Source organism: Cibotium barometz, chromosome 34 (genome assembly GCF_041138505.1).
Source record: "Cibotium barometz isolate CiBa-2024 chromosome 34, ASM4113850v1, whole genome shotgun sequence".
In the NCBI taxonomy this organism is placed as follows: Eukaryota; Viridiplantae; Streptophyta; class Polypodiopsida; order Cyatheales; family Cibotiaceae; genus Cibotium; species Cibotium barometz.
Window position 1 is genome coordinate 40,790,690 of NC_141079.1, and position 15,324 is coordinate 40,806,013.

At 46.5% G+C, this 15,324-nt stretch overlaps 1 protein-coding gene across 2 annotated transcripts in view; it reads left to right on the forward strand.

Annotated features, from left to right (window-relative positions):
• The window catches only part of LOC147619024 (serine/threonine-protein kinase STN8, chloroplastic-like), a 73,704-nt gene that overhangs the window by 11,135 nt on the left and 47,245 nt on the right, over positions 1–15,324 (forward strand). For both annotated transcript variants that reach the window (XM_086774237.1, XM_086774238.1), the window contains exon 3: positions 2,165–2,569. In XM_086774237.1, the coding sequence (XP_086630363.1) occupies positions 2,165–2,569 (405 nt within the window). The remainder of the gene's footprint in view (positions 1–2,164; positions 2,570–15,324) is intronic.

Below are 15,324 nucleotides of genomic sequence, written 5' to 3' on the forward strand. Positions count from 1 at the left end.
GTGGTGCTTCTAGGCACATGACTCCTTCCCGTTCCGGTTTACAGGATCTCTGCAGGCTTTCTGGTCACATTCTTACTGGGGATACATCCACTATCCCAGTTCACAGTGAGGGCAGGATGGAGATAGTTCCCCATGGCAGAGGGGGGAAGCATTCCTCCCAGGTGTTGTATGTTCCGTCACTTGGTTTTCATCTGTTGTTGTCAGTGCATCAGGTTTGCAAGACTGGCGTACGGGTGGAGTTTGATGAGCATTTTGTTGCTCTCCGGGACAAAGCAACAGGCCAGGTGGTTTGGGAAGGCGGAGTGGAGAATGGAGTTTACAAGCTTTCAACACTCTCTCTCCCAGGTCCTCAGGTTTGTGATGAGTGGCAGTCCGGTAATGGCCACTTCAGTGTGGATACGCTGCAGGTGCAGGCTTACCGGGACTAGATGGTGGATAGCTTGCCAGTAGATGGCAACAGTTGGCAAGAACTCCCCAGTACTGATGTTGGTAGTTCTTGTATTCGTCAGTCAGAGGAAACTGAACAGGTAACTTATGCTCTGATGTCTCGTAGTATTCGGGACAAAGAACCTCCTGTAGATGAGGATGTTCTTCCCACGGGGACCTTTCGGAAAGCCAGGCAGGTGGCAGTTGATTACTTGTAGAAGGAGGTGGTTCTCCAGGCTTTGTGGTTCCGGATTCAGAGGGGGTGGTTGACAGGTTTCAGAAGGCCTTGCGTGGTCTTCAGCAGGTTTCCAGGACTTGGTTTTGCACCGTAACAGGTGTTGATCCTTGTGAGCAGTGTGATGCCTCTTTGATTCAGAAGCAGAATGGTTCATTGATCTGGTTGTTGGACACCAGATTGGACGGGAGCTTCCTGATGAGGCAGTTGAGCTCATGGTTGCGGATGACTCTTTGGGAGGCGGGATTGCGTTTCTTGTGGTTTCTGCGGCATGCGAAGGATCATGGACTCTTATACACAGGAGGGGGATTGTTGGATGGAGTCCCACTCCACGGTTGGAGTGACTCAGTTTGGGGAAGAGATCCGGACACGAGGAGATCTACTTCAGGCCCAGGAGCAGTTTTACGGAGCAGTAAGAGACAGTCATCTTTTGCCTTGTCGAGGACAGAGGCAGAGTACCGGACTGCTTGTGATGCTGCTTGTGAGGTGGTGAGGATGCAGAGGTTGCATTGCAGGTTTGGGCTTCCAATGGAGGAACCCATGGTCATCCAGAGGCACTTTGTTCGTGAACAGATTGTTGTTGCTGATGACATCTTGCTATTGTTCTGTTCGACGGAGGACAGTACGGTGGACCTTTTCATGAAGTCGCTATCTCAGGATTTGCGCAGGCGGCACCCCAGCTCCCTGTGGTTGGTTTCACAGCCAGGAGCTGAGAGGGGGTGTTAGAAGTCATCTCCTGTCTATTTTTATACACCAGGGCCTTTGTTGTGGGTGTGCCCGCCCTTATGAGGTGTTTTCTCATTTTTCCCCACTCTCCGTATTTTTCCCCTATTTTTCCCATTTTTATGTGGCTTGGGAGGCAGCCCTGAGATGGCAGGAGGATCCAGTTTGCTGGCCGACTGCATCAGCATGTGTGTGTTCCCATTCTGGAGCTGGCCGACTGAACTGGACCGGTCGTGGACCCTCAGTGCTGGCCGACTGCTGTTGCAGGTCGTGGATGTCGAGTCGGCTGCCCTACAGCAGGCCGACTGCTGATGGGGGGCCATATAAATAGGCCCCCAGCCCCTTGTCATTTTTTGTATCAACCCCGGGATCTTCTTGTGTATATAGAGCTGAGTTACATGCCTCTATCTCTCTCTCTCTTGTGCTGTGATTTTCTGCACTGCGTTTTGCTCTTGTGTTCCCAGATCTGGTCATCATCTCCGCTGCGTATTCTGACATTACATACATTCAAGTGTGCATACATATGCACTCATGCATTTGTTTTTCAAATAAATATATCTGGTGAGTACATGAATGCTTGTGAGCCCAAACATTTATTCGTGAACGTGTGTGCAAGGCCTCTGCGTAGGAGTTCTGTATGGTTCATTCTGGCTCTCTTCTTAATGGCTTTATCCTACAATGTCGAGAAAGGCTGTGGATTTGGACCTTTAAAGATACTAAGTTTTATTTTTTCCTGAGTGGCAAAATATCTTTGATATTTAATACAGTGGTTTGATGTAGGGAGACTCAACGCTAGCAGATTTTATGAGGGACCGTAATTTTCCGGAAAATCTATCAGAGGCCATGTTTGGAACCACATTGAAGAATCGGGATCCATTGCAACGAAATGCTCTGATCATAAAGAAGATAACAAGGCAAATCATAACTTCCTTAAAGAAAGTTCACGACACAGGCATCGTGCACCGAGATGTTAAGCCCTCCAACCTGGTAATTACAAACAAGGGGAAAGTTAAGCTGATTGACTTTGGTGCCGCGACAGATTTGCGGGTGGGAAAAAATTATGCGCCCAATCGTGGAATGCTTGACCCAGATTATTGTCCTCCAGAGCTTTATGTGATGCCAGAAGAGACACCGAAGCCTCCCCCTGCACCTGTGGCGGCTGCCTTGTCTCCATTTATTTGGCAGGTATGTTTTAAGCTGCTGTCATATTCTCCTCTTCCCATGTTGGACAACTTTGCTTTTGTTCATGGTGTCTCGTGTAAGTGAATCATTGTTGAATTAGCCTAGCTGCCTCAGAGCATCAAGAGATCTTGAAACAGGTTGCAGTGGTGGTTGTTGGAGCTTGAGTTTTCTGGGTTATGGTAGATTTGCAGTAGCTAGGGATTTCTTTACGATAGCACAGAGGCCATAAGAAATTACTGTTCAGGGTCTGACTGTAGGTTTGCATTGCCTTCATACTGCACAAAGCTATTCAGCTCATGGACTGAATTGAGAGTTGTTTTGATCATTAGTTGAGAAAGGTTGATACAGAATGTTAAGGTCTGTAATAGAGTTGTTAGAGCTGGACAGCAAGTTACATGGCGGAAGGAACTTTGAATACAACTAGAGTATGGGTCGCCGAAGGATCTCTTGGATTTGGAGCTGCCGCATCAAAGCCGTACTGAAGCGGATGTGTCCCGGGCTTTGGGTGTGCTGGAGGTGGAGTGGTCTGTCCAGTGTAACTTCTTGGAGTTGTGTTGCTCCCAATCTTAGGTCATGAAGAGTGGGTTAAAACCATCTCTGAAGAGGCAACCAAATTATTCTTGTACTGAGTGCGCTGCACATCTGCAGATGTAAAACTCATCCTCGGTTCTGCCAGGGGCTCATATTCTGCATATCCTGTCCTCTTGTGCGATGCCCTCAGCTCTCCTTGTTTCTACTCACAAGCAGTGTGATGAGATTTGCACGTGCCCGATTGCAATCTGCATGTCATGTGGCTTTTGAGCTAAAGGACAAAATACATGTTGTGTGAGTGTGTAGGCTCTCATATTCCATGATCATAGTTGTTTCCGTACGACGTACGACATCACATCGTATGGAATAGCGTACGATACGATACCGTACGGACTCGTACAAATTTTTCCGGGGGAAATTGTTTTTTTTTCCCGATATTTTTTTGATTTTTTTTTTCAAAAAAAATACTTTTTTTGGGAGTATCATAAACCAAAGTGACCTCAATGCCCTCAGTGCATCTAGCCTTCAAGAATGTGCGAGTTTGCAATGCTAGCAATAATCACTCATGCATTGTCCAACCTTTGTGCAGGTGGGATGTATCCTAACTCCAGCAAGTCTTGAAGACGGCATTGTGAAGCAACTCCTTGATTCATCATAATGACCAGATCCCTGTCTTTCCCCTCGTACTTGAGCTGTGGGCCTGATTGTGTCAACCAAATGATAGCGCCTGAGCTTTCTGCTTCTTAGCGGCTTTGGATGTTTCCTTGGCAGTTGCCCTTGTCTTGCTCTTGAGCCTTTTGATGGCATTAAGGGAGATTGTATGAGTAAGTCCTCCTTGTACACTTGACAAGTTAAGACTCCTGAAAGTGGCTGATGCTCCTGCCACTGGGGTGATTGTTGGGACAATCCTTGAAAGCATGTTCGAATCCATACTTGTAACATGTGTCTCCATATGGAAGAGAAAGAAAGAAAGATATATTAAGCTTCTACTTAAGACCCAATGGGCCTATGAGACCAAAGTGATACAATAATGTCCATGGCATATCTCATCATGGAACGGAAAATAAAATAGAAACAAAACAAAGCTATCTCACTGGAGTGAGACAAATTTGTCCATGGAATCTCATCATGGAATACCAGGAACATGGAACCTGAGAGGAGCATCAGCCCCCAATATATGGTATACCACTCTCCAAAATATCAAGCGTGGGGCTAATGAGTATGGCCGAGAGGTCTCCCTCAGCTACGTCACGTTGATGGCGGTGGAGTAGGTCCTGGATTTGGAGGTGATGAGGGGATCATGGCTGATTTCCCGAGGGGCGGAGGCGTTGGGCACGTTGGAACGCGGAGGCCTGATCTGAGGTAACTCCTTTGAGGTGAGGTGTGTCCGGAGTAGCCCAAGGTGGGTCCGCATGGTCCATGTATGAGTGTCCACCTCCTGGGTCTGGAAGAAGGTGGTGGTGGTTGGTTGTTGCCGGGGTGGCTGGGGCCGAAGCTCTCTCAAGAAAGTGTCCCCGTGTCTGCGGAGCTCAAGTAGGAAGAGCCCTAGGCAACGTTGCGCTAGTCAAGAAAGTTAATGATCTAGGAGAGTGGACCAAATCCCTCACGAAACAGATAGTGAAACCTCCCATGGATCTCATAGTATATTGGGTAGTGACATGTAATGCTCCTTTGTCTCAACCTCGGTGTGGCATATTCAGCAGGTCCTCTCCTCCCTGGGTCTCTGTATGAGCTCTCCGGCTCTGAAGACGCCCTCAACTCTACCTGCCTCCACTCTGAGGCGGTTGGATGAAACCCGTATCTGGCCAATCGCAATCCACATGGTATGGGACATGTGAACACTCAGGTAGCGTGGATGCATCCTCAGTGAGCATGAGGATGTGATCTCTGTTGAAGTGCATCTTCGTTGGGAGCTCCGAAGGTGCGATCCATGTGCATTAGGTGTAGAGGCTGAGAAGATCTAACCAGATAACCCGGTTGGTGTCCTCGTGAGAGAGACGGAGAAAAAGGAGAGTCCAAATTGTACTCAAGGGGTGGGAGGCGGTCCATGTGGAGCCCGTATATTGAGAACCAAGTGGAAACAAAGGCATACCATACTCCAAGGTGGCCCTCGAGTGCTAGCTGTCTCGAGGACTCCAGGGCAAGCCTCGAGTACTTGCGGGGATCCATGTGACTAATGTGATGGAGGTATGTGAGTGTCTAGAAGAGTGCATCCACTACCATTGGGGTTGCATCAAACTCTGCCTGGATAATTTGGTGTGGGACTGATAGTTTGTTGCGGATCATAAAGGAGAACATTATGACCCGGGGCCTCTCAACTCCCTGCCAATCCTCATCGGATAAATTTGGCCTCCAGAAGGCTGCTCCATACACCAAGGCTGGTGTTATGAGGGTGTCGAAAAGCCAACCCTTCGTCCTGGGCTCTTGGAAATGTGCCTAGAAGCAATACCACTCAAGTAGGCTCAAGGCTGCATATCTCTGTGTCATTCTAGGATGAGACAATCTCCACAGGATCCCCTCTGTATGTGAGGCTCAATCTGGATGTGATGGGGTGGGAGGTATTGAAGACAATCTCCAAAGGATCCCCTCTGTATGTGAGGCTCAATCTGGATGTGATGGGGTGGGAGGTATTGAAGACTATTACCTTGGTTTTACCAAGGTTAATAGAGAGGTCCCATTGAGTGCAAAAGTCCTGGAAGGCATCCAACTGTCTTTGAAGCCCCCTCGGCTGAATCTGAGAGGAGGATGGTGTCATCTGCATAAAGTAGTAGGGGGGTCAATATGCTTGCCAATGTGGGACCAGCCCCACGTAATCCGTCAATGAAGCTTGAGATCTCATCAATGTAGAGGCCAAAAACAGTGGGTGATAGAGGGCAGTCCTGTTTCACCCCAATAGTGCTGGAAATCTCTTGCGATGTACCTCCTGGGGCTCTGACTCATCCGATGACAGACTCATAGAGGGTGATGATGCTCCAAACCATGTTAGATGGGACTCCTATCTCTTGTAGATGGTGTAGGAGGCGGGCTTGGGGTACGGTATCAAAAGCTTTGCGGGAATCCACAAAGTAGCAGTAAATCCTCTGATGTTGTGCTCTACCCTCCTCGATGATGGCATGGAGGGTGAATATGTGGTCAAGGGTAGAGTACCTCCTCCAAAAGCTTGCTTGTCGTGAGGCTATGCATCCCTGTCTCTTTGCAAATGAACTAAGCTCCACCTCTAGTGCCGATCGAGTGTTTGACCAATGTAGGTGTGGGGGAGCAATGTTCTCAGAGTTTTCTCCATGCCTCTTTGCAATTCGGCCCTAAGAAAAGTCGGTATAACTCATCCTCTTTCCGAGCATAGAACTCCCGTTTCTTGCTTTGGATGAGGCATTGAGAAGTCCGTTGCGGGGATTTGGTGGTGGGGGTAGAGGTGGCTGATGGGGGATATGATAGAGGGAGGGTGCATAGGAGACTATTATGAGGCATTGAGAAGTCCGTTGCGGGGATTTGGTGGTGGGGGTAGAGGTGGCTGATGGGGGATATGATAGAGGGAGGGTGCATAGGAGACTATTAGGAGTGCCTTGTGTTTGGGCAGGTGATGGGTGTGGGAGGGGTGATGTTCTCGGAGTTTCCTCCAAGCCTCTTTGCAGTTCGGCCCTAAGAAAAATCGGCATAACTCATCCTCTTTCCGAGCATAGAACTCCCGTTTCTTGCTTTAGGTGAGGTGTTTAGAAGTCCGTTGTGCTTAGGGCTTTGTGATTTACCCAATCCATACCTCATGCTTAAGACGGGAGCGTGTGGCTCGGCATTTGTCATCATACCAACAGTTTTGGGGCATGGAACCGCAAGGTGGCTTGGCGGTAGACCGCTGCGTGCACATGAAAGAAGTGGCAGATGTGTGGTGGTCAGTTGTGATGTGAGGGTGGGTAGGTTCCACATCTTGGAGTTGGCGGTAGATGTGGTTGCAATAAACAGGGTCAAGCTCGTGATCAAAATAGACCTGGGTGTAATGTGAGATGGGGAGTGTTGGCTGAGGGATGGGTGGTGTGCAGGTAAGAGTGAAAGCGAGGTAGGCATTGTCAGCTTCAGAGGGGGGTTGGCGGGATGGAGAACTTGGGGAGAAGGTGTGCCAAAGCCAGAGATCCCATTAGGTACTCCACAATACTAGTATCTCATGAGTGAGGGAAGGAGGTGAGGGCGTGGGAGGAGGGCCATCGGGACATCCCATTTTAGATAACAAGACCATGTGCAGCTCCCAGCTCTAAGAAATGTCTTCCATACACTGTGACCTCCTCACGGTCCTGTGATGATCTCTGCAGCCCCGTGTCAGTGATGTCCAGCCCCTGTAGTCTTGATTGGGTTGTCCAGATTGTCTTCCTGTCCTGGTGTTGAGGTCCCCAAGCAGGACCTCAAGCTGTGAGAACTCCATAATATCCCCATATAATGGTAAGCAGAATCCTGTCCTATGGTGCATACTCTGCATATCCGATCCTCATGTGGGGTATCATCAGGTTTTCCACTCTCAACTCTGAGAGGCGGTGGACACCTTAAGTTGGCCAATCACAATATGCATGCAATGCGACATATGGATCTGTATGTATCTCGGCATGAGAATGATTGGAGATTTTCAAGAAGTGGTCACTGTAAACTAGGTTTCATGCCAAGCTGGGAGGAAGGAGACACGTCCAATGTATGTAGAGCTGCAATACATCCAACTGGATGATTCGATTAATCTTCTGCCATGAGAGGTCCAAGAATGGAGGGTCCAGACTATACTGAAAATGGGGGAGGCGGTCCATCTGGAGGTCGTGTGCATCAAACCAATCGATTGCCTCTGAGTACTATGCTGGCGATGATTATTATGGTGATGGTGTTGATGAGGTGGAGGGCAGTCCAGTGAGTCGTCTGCCTCCGAGTACCATACTGGCAAGGATAATGATGGTGATGGTGCTGATGTGGTGGGGGGCAGTCCAGCCAATCTAACCCGCTCCCTCTCCCTCTCTTGATGTAACTGCATATATGACTCTAGAGCCAGCCTCGGAAGGTGATCTCTTTCGAGATTGTATAAATGCTGGATGTAGGCGACGGTTTGAAAGAGGTCATCTAGAACTGTGCTAGCACAACCTCATGTGGCACCAGCATCCTACTTTTGATATGGTCATCCAAAAACAAAGACCCGTAAAGGATGCTCCAAGGTATACATACCTCTTGACAATATCCACAGGGGAATCCCTGTACAAGAAGGATTTTAGTGATGCAACATCATAGGATGTGTCAAAGACCATGGCTTGGTGTTGCCAATGTTGATGGTAAGGAAACCTCTCCAATGCATCCAAGTATCTCTGTAAACCCTTGACTGAATCCGAAATCAAAACAATGTCATCTACATACAGCTATATGGGCACCACGACATGAGCGAGTGGTGAGCCTCTGCCTCCAAAGATGTCCACAAAGGCCTTTATCTCATCAATGTATAGACCAAAGGGTATAGGAGAGAGTGGGCAACTCTGTTTATGTCTGTAGAAAGTCAGCTTGGTGCATGAACTTGGCTAGTCACTGCCTTCTATGGCACCATCACACCCCAAATCATGTCGTGTGGGAGCTGCAGCTCCTGCAAACATCGGAATAGGCACGATCAAGGGACAGAATCAAAAGCTTTGCGAAAATCCACAAAGCAATAGTATACATGCGGCTTCCTTGACCTCGCCTCCTCTACGTGACCCACAGAGTGAAGATATGATCCAGGGTGGAGAAATTCCTTGTGGAGCCTGCGTGACTTGATGCTCTGTAACCTAGCCTCTTAGCCATAAAGCTGATCTTTACCTCTTAACACTGCCCCATAGATCTTGGCCATTGTGTGGCCAATCATGATAGTTCTGTAGTTATTCAGATCCATATGGTCTTCTGATTTGTGGATGTTCTCCCATTATGCAACTTTTTTAGTGCTCGAGTGACATTGGTGGCTTTGAAGAGGAAAGATGATGTGGGCTCCGGGATGTGTGTCGTGTGGGCATAGTTGCCACACGTTTTTTGAAACGCGTTTTTGAAACGTGTTTGAAACGTTTCAAAAACGTTTCAAACAAATTTCCAAAAGTTTTTTAAAAGTTTTTTTCAAATTTTTTTTCAGGTGTTTTTTCCAGGTTTTTTTTAGGGGGGTGTCCATAAATTTATGTTTGGTACAGTTTAATGCTAAAATCTACATTCAACTTTCATATACATGAATCATGATACATCATGAATGATGAATCCATGATTCAAATTTCATACTGAATCCTGATTCTTAATACATCATACATGATTACAATTTACATCATACAATGATCATACATGTAACATGAATCATGATACATCATACATGATACATGGCAGTCTTCAGGAATCAGGAATTAGATCATAGATGGCAAAAACCCATATAATTATTAATAGCATAACCAGTTTGAAGTTACAAGTTACAACTTACAACATACTAAGCAACATACTAAGCACTAGTGAATAGTGTCAAATGATAAATCTGAAATCTGAAATACAGATGTCTGTACCGAAAGACCAAATACAAAAACTCTGAAAAAACAAATGGTCTCCAATGTCTGGAGGCATCCTTAGCCCGAGGCATGATGAATGAATGAAGAAATTTGGGCAACCTGGCAAGAAATGCCCAAATTTCAAATCTGAAATTTGGTCCAAAATCAGAAAAAATCAGCATTTAGGGTTATTAAAAACCTGAGAAGCAGGGTGCGTAGGGGCCGGAGGAGTAGGCTTGGTGCGTAGGCAAGGTGTGCATGCACCAATGTAGGCAACCTGGCAAAAAATGCCCAAATTTCAAATCTGAAATTTGGTCCAAAATCAGAAAAAATCAGGATTTAGGGTTAGTACAAACCTGTTACCTACGGTGCGTAGGGGCCGGGGGAGAAGGACTGGTGCGTAGGTAGGGGTGCAAGCAAACCTGGAAGACTTCAAAGGCTGGAAACGTCTCTTTCAAGCGTCACTTTCAAAACTGAAATGCCAGGAGATACTGCATCGTACGTTTTCTATCATAAAAAAAAAATGGCCCAGCAAAAAAACGCGTTTCAAACGTTTGAAACGTTTGCACGTTTCAAACGAGTAGCCTAAAGTTTGAAACGCGTTTTTTTGCAACTATGCGTGTGGGGTATGGGTTGATCCAGCGCATCATAAAGCTGTTATGCATCTTGCTCAAGAAGAGCTAGTATAGTTCTTTTCTAGTAAGAAATGTTGGCTTCTTTTGCATCAAGATCCATGCAAATTTCATTTCTTAGGTGAGAAGTAACATACTCCAATGTACATCAACCTCAAGCCAGGCCTGGCTAAACGTATCCACATAACCAGGCCTCATCATCCTGATTAATCACGGTGAGCATCTTGTGCTAATGAAGACGAAACAAGCATGCTACTCCTCCCGAACCATGCATTCCCCTAGTGTTGAGCATTTTCCCTCTAAAGGCCGACTCCCAAGCATTTTTAGACACCTTGGGTAGCCCTCTCTCAGGGCTTTGGTGAGTCTCTTTGTAAAAGATGATCTTTCTCCCTGTGAATATCTTTGTAAAACCTCCGGATCAGACCATAGAGTTCCATTACAATTCCATACAGCCATGTGAATTTTGTCTATGGTGGTCTGTCTCAGCAGACCCCACACCGTCACACAGAGCGTTTGTCTGTGATGATGACCCGCCCTCGCCGGTAGATTGTACACCTCCCTGCTCGGTGGGCTTCCATGACTTAGACCATTCCAACTTTTCTGTGCTTCATCTGCAAGGATGTGAGGTCATCCCTTGTAATGCTCCTTGCATTTATAAGCTTGAGAACTTGTAAGACTAGTACTTTGATTCTCCACCCAACCATATCCCAAATAGTCCCTAAGCTTACGGTTATATAGGCCTAAGTGGTGCATGACCTTCCAACTTCAGCCCCTTGACCTTTTATTGGCTAGACATTGTCTTTTTCTTGTCCAATGCCTCTTCAACTACCCCTAGAAGGGGGCGCCTACTTCTATGTCCCTTGGGCTTCCATTGTGCACCATCTATTCCCTTTTTACTTCAACTTTAATGCCTATTAACCATTGCTTAGGTATTTCCTATTTGAAATCCCTTGAACCTTATTTATATGCAACCTTTTACATATAAATACTCTTTCCTAGTCTTACCTTTCAGTGTTTCCTGTTAGTCTCATAACATCCCCCAAGTATATCTTGGTAGCTTTGAAAGCTACGCTCTTTTTTTAGAAACGCAACCTGTGATTTGGGGTCTCTAAACTTAAGGACGAGGGATTGTTCCCTTCACAAGTCCTTCCTAACTTGCCATACATCTACAAAGAGAGTTTGTGTGAGTCCCATTTTCTTGCATAATGCCACCCCATCTTCTTGAGGCATGGCACCTTTTGGGAGTCCCACGACTCTTATATGTAGCTCCTTTGCTTTCCAGCATTTGTTGTCTTTCAATGTTGCCATCATGGTGGCATTTTGTTGGGGAGTGCTTCTTCACATCCTCAACCCACTAAGAGGTTATTGCTTCTAGGTCTGCTTCGAGTTTTACATTCTCAGCTTTCAACTGTTTTACATCCATTCCAAGGCAGCCTACACATATACCTCACCTTCCTCCAACCCCTTTACTTGCATAGAGGTCTTAAGCTCCTCAAACTCTTACCGGAGGTCCTCCATTTTTTGTTTACATTCTGTACATTTGGCTTCAATTAATTGGTGGTGGCCATTGGTGAGGCTTTCCTTAGAGGTAGCCAATTCGACTCTTCTTCATGGCTTCAATTACTCTTTTGGGCAGCAATCCACGATGCATGGGTCTCCTTCAGAGACTTAATCTCCCTTTCCATGGCATCCTCTTTGAGACTTAGTCCCCATTCACCTTAGAAGAGGAGGTGACCACACCATACTTTGGGCGGCCATCTACTGTGCATGGGTCTCCTTCAGAGACTTAATCTCCCTTTCCATGGCATCCTCTTGGAGACAGTCCCCATGCACCTCGGAAGAGGAGGTGACCACACTGTACAAGTCAAGAAGAAAAAGGCAGAAGAAGTCAATACCAGTGCTTATGTCAAGTAGGTATAATATCAAGATATTATCTAAATCACTCATAGAGAGTGTTCATACACAAGAGACTCCGAATCTCAACATTCTCCCCTTCAAAGTTAGGGTGGTGTTATGAGGAACAATCTTCATACTTAAGGTGATTTGGGCTTATTGGCACCACGTGATGCAAAAGATAAGATTCTTCAGCTTCTAGAACGTTCCCCCCCGACCCAAAACATGGATTACATAAGAATGTAGCCTTTTAAAAATAAGGCATTACAAACATGCAAGAGAAAAACACACATAGGGTTTATTCAATTCAGATTTCGGGGGACATCCCGTGTAGAGAACCCTTGACTGCTTAAGATTTTTCAAAAAGTCCATCCGTCATCTACCTCTCAAAGAGAAATACATCAGAGAATGTGGCAGTGAAAGCTTTTTCAGGTACTCGCTTAGAAGTTTTTAGCTTCTTTGGAGCATCTCCAAGCTCTTTATCTTCCTCTTTTGCCACTAGGTTGGCATGATTCTGCTCTTGCTCTTTTGCCATCCGCTCGTAGCATCTTTCTTCGGTGTGTGTCCTAGCTTCTTGTAGAATGCGCACTTGGCTGCTTTTTCCTCGAGTCTACCCTTGATTTTGGACATGTAGCCCCTTTGTATGTCATGAGTGACAGAAGCTTGCTCTCGAAGTCGACGATCCTTGAAGGCAAAAAGTAATACAATGGTACCATGGATACACTGAGCCATGAAAAACTGAAAGAAAAAGTAAAATGAAAACATGTGACAGTACATGTGATCAATAGATGATCCTGTGTAGAGTGAGATATGCTGTGATCAGCTAACGTCGATACCCACCTTGGCCAGAACCGATTTGATGGTGGAGTGAAGGTCAGGCCGCCTCTGTGATGGGAGCGTGACATGTCGGCGGAGAACCTCACAAATCCATCTTTGTGTGGTGGAGGGTCATGAACGCTGAAGATGATGGATGCGTTGCTGAACTGCTGCTCCCAAGGCTTCTTGGAGGGGAAACGCTGAAGAACACACTGTTGAATGCTGAAAATGGACTTGAATGCTGGAATGATGAGGCGCCTGCTTATATAGGTAGGAATGCTGCTGGTCGGCCAGTCCAAATGTCCACGACTGCTGAATAAGCCTTTTCCTGCTGGTCGGCTGCCCCATAAATGAGCCTAAAAATTGCATAAAATAAACTAGATGCTGTGGATGATGTGTACACTGCTGCAGGTGCCTTGCCAGCCCCATACATTGATGTACAAGCTTAACTAAATGCTTTTAATGCCTGGAAAATGCATGATAAATCATACATAATATCTGATAAATATTTGATGATGATTCTGATGCTAGAAATGATGCCATGTCACTTGTACACCTGATGGGTGTGCAGGTGACAGGTGGTTACCCTTGTGAGTACTTTTTGGTCCTGTGTGGATGACGCCTGTGAACAGGCTAGTTGGATGTACAAGATGTAAGTTGGGAGATTTCATCCACTATGTTTGTGCACGAGCATATGTATGTAAGTTGCACATGCATGGATGACTTGTTTTTGATGCATGGACATTGCTTGGTATTTTGCTTGTGAATGTCCACGGGCACCGGGGACGCCTGGACAACCCGTGGATACGCGTGTGCACACCTGTTTGGGACTCATATGGTTTCCTTATGTGTTTTGCAGGTGGTAAGTGTGCACACTTAACCCAATTTATTCATTATTTCATGTTACTAAGGTTTATTGGGTGCAGGGTTCACATTCACTTAAAGTGTGGGCGGACACACTTATAATTTTATAAGTGAGTTCACATCAGGCTGGACTATTTTTAATGAACCAAGGCCAATTATGAGAGATGGGCACCCGGGCACTCCCAAATAGCTCCACGAGTTGCTATTCTGGGTGTGGGAGGGCCAAAGTGGGCAGGCCTTGACTTGTAGAGCACTCATCTGAAAAACGTGGGCTGTTAGGAGCTGTTTGGGGCGGAAAAACAGCAAGTTTACTCATTTGCATGAGCTACAGGTGGAGTACATGCCAAGAGCAAGAGTCCCAGGGTTGGCTGGATGCTATTTCTCTCTCTTTCTCTCTCTACAGGGCTGGCCAACTGCATCTACAGGGCTGCAGGCTGTTAGATTTGTTTCCAGAAGCTGGCGTATGGCTGTTGGGACTGTTTTTGTGCTACTCTGCTGAGAACAGGGCTTGGACGGAGTGAACAAAGCCTCAACAGGAGCTGGCCGACTATTGTAAGGGCCATTATTGGCTGTTTTTACAGGTTTACAGGAGGTTTCTTACTACGAAACTTGAGCAAACATGTCCCTAGACAAGTACCAGGCTTGGGGATGTGATCTGGTGGAACCTGTGGGTTGCCAGTAAGCCAAAACCATGGCTGGTTACTGTTTTGCAGGTTTGGGACAGCACTTTGTCAGAGGGTTGGTGACCGCTCTATCAATGTACAGGAGTGGTTGGTGATCACTCAACCTTGGTTGGTGACTAAGGGTATTTCTACAGGAGCGGTTGGTGATTGCTCAACCTTGGTTGGTGACCGAGGGTGTTGCAACATGAGTGGTTTTGGTGACCACTCAACCTTGGTTGGTGACCGAGGAGTTGCAGGTAATGTGTTTACCCATGTTTTCACAGTTGGATAAATCTGGTGTCGGTTGGATGAGTGTGTACTCTCCGGGCACCCGCATCTTGTACATATAAATACTTTTGTTTGTAATAAAGATACCTTAGGGGGGGGCTGGCCCAACTTCAGCCCCTAGTGCTGTGTCATGTGCAAGTTGGTTTATGTTTGCATGATGTATATGCTCATGTAATGTTTCACAATGATGGTAATCATGTATATGCCAGGAATGGCTGATGTATGTATGCTGTTTTGGAAGTGAATTGGTTCCATATACACGTGCCCGTTTGTGTCAGGTGATGAATCCTGCAAAAGTCGTTGACGATGCAGGAGCACATCAACAAGTTACATGCTCTTTAGCAGGAGGTTCTCCAGGTAGGGAAAGAGATATCGGCAGAGGATATGGCCATCACGTTGTTGTCCCATTTGCCCTCTCAGTACTTAGCATTTTACTCCTCTTTGATCACAAGTGGCAGGCTCAGTACCATCACGTGGGAGGAGCTTGTGCCAATGGTCTTGGACCAGGAAGAGTAATTTACGAACCCTCTATAGGGCGGAGGTTCTGAGGCCTTGACTGACCAGTGGTC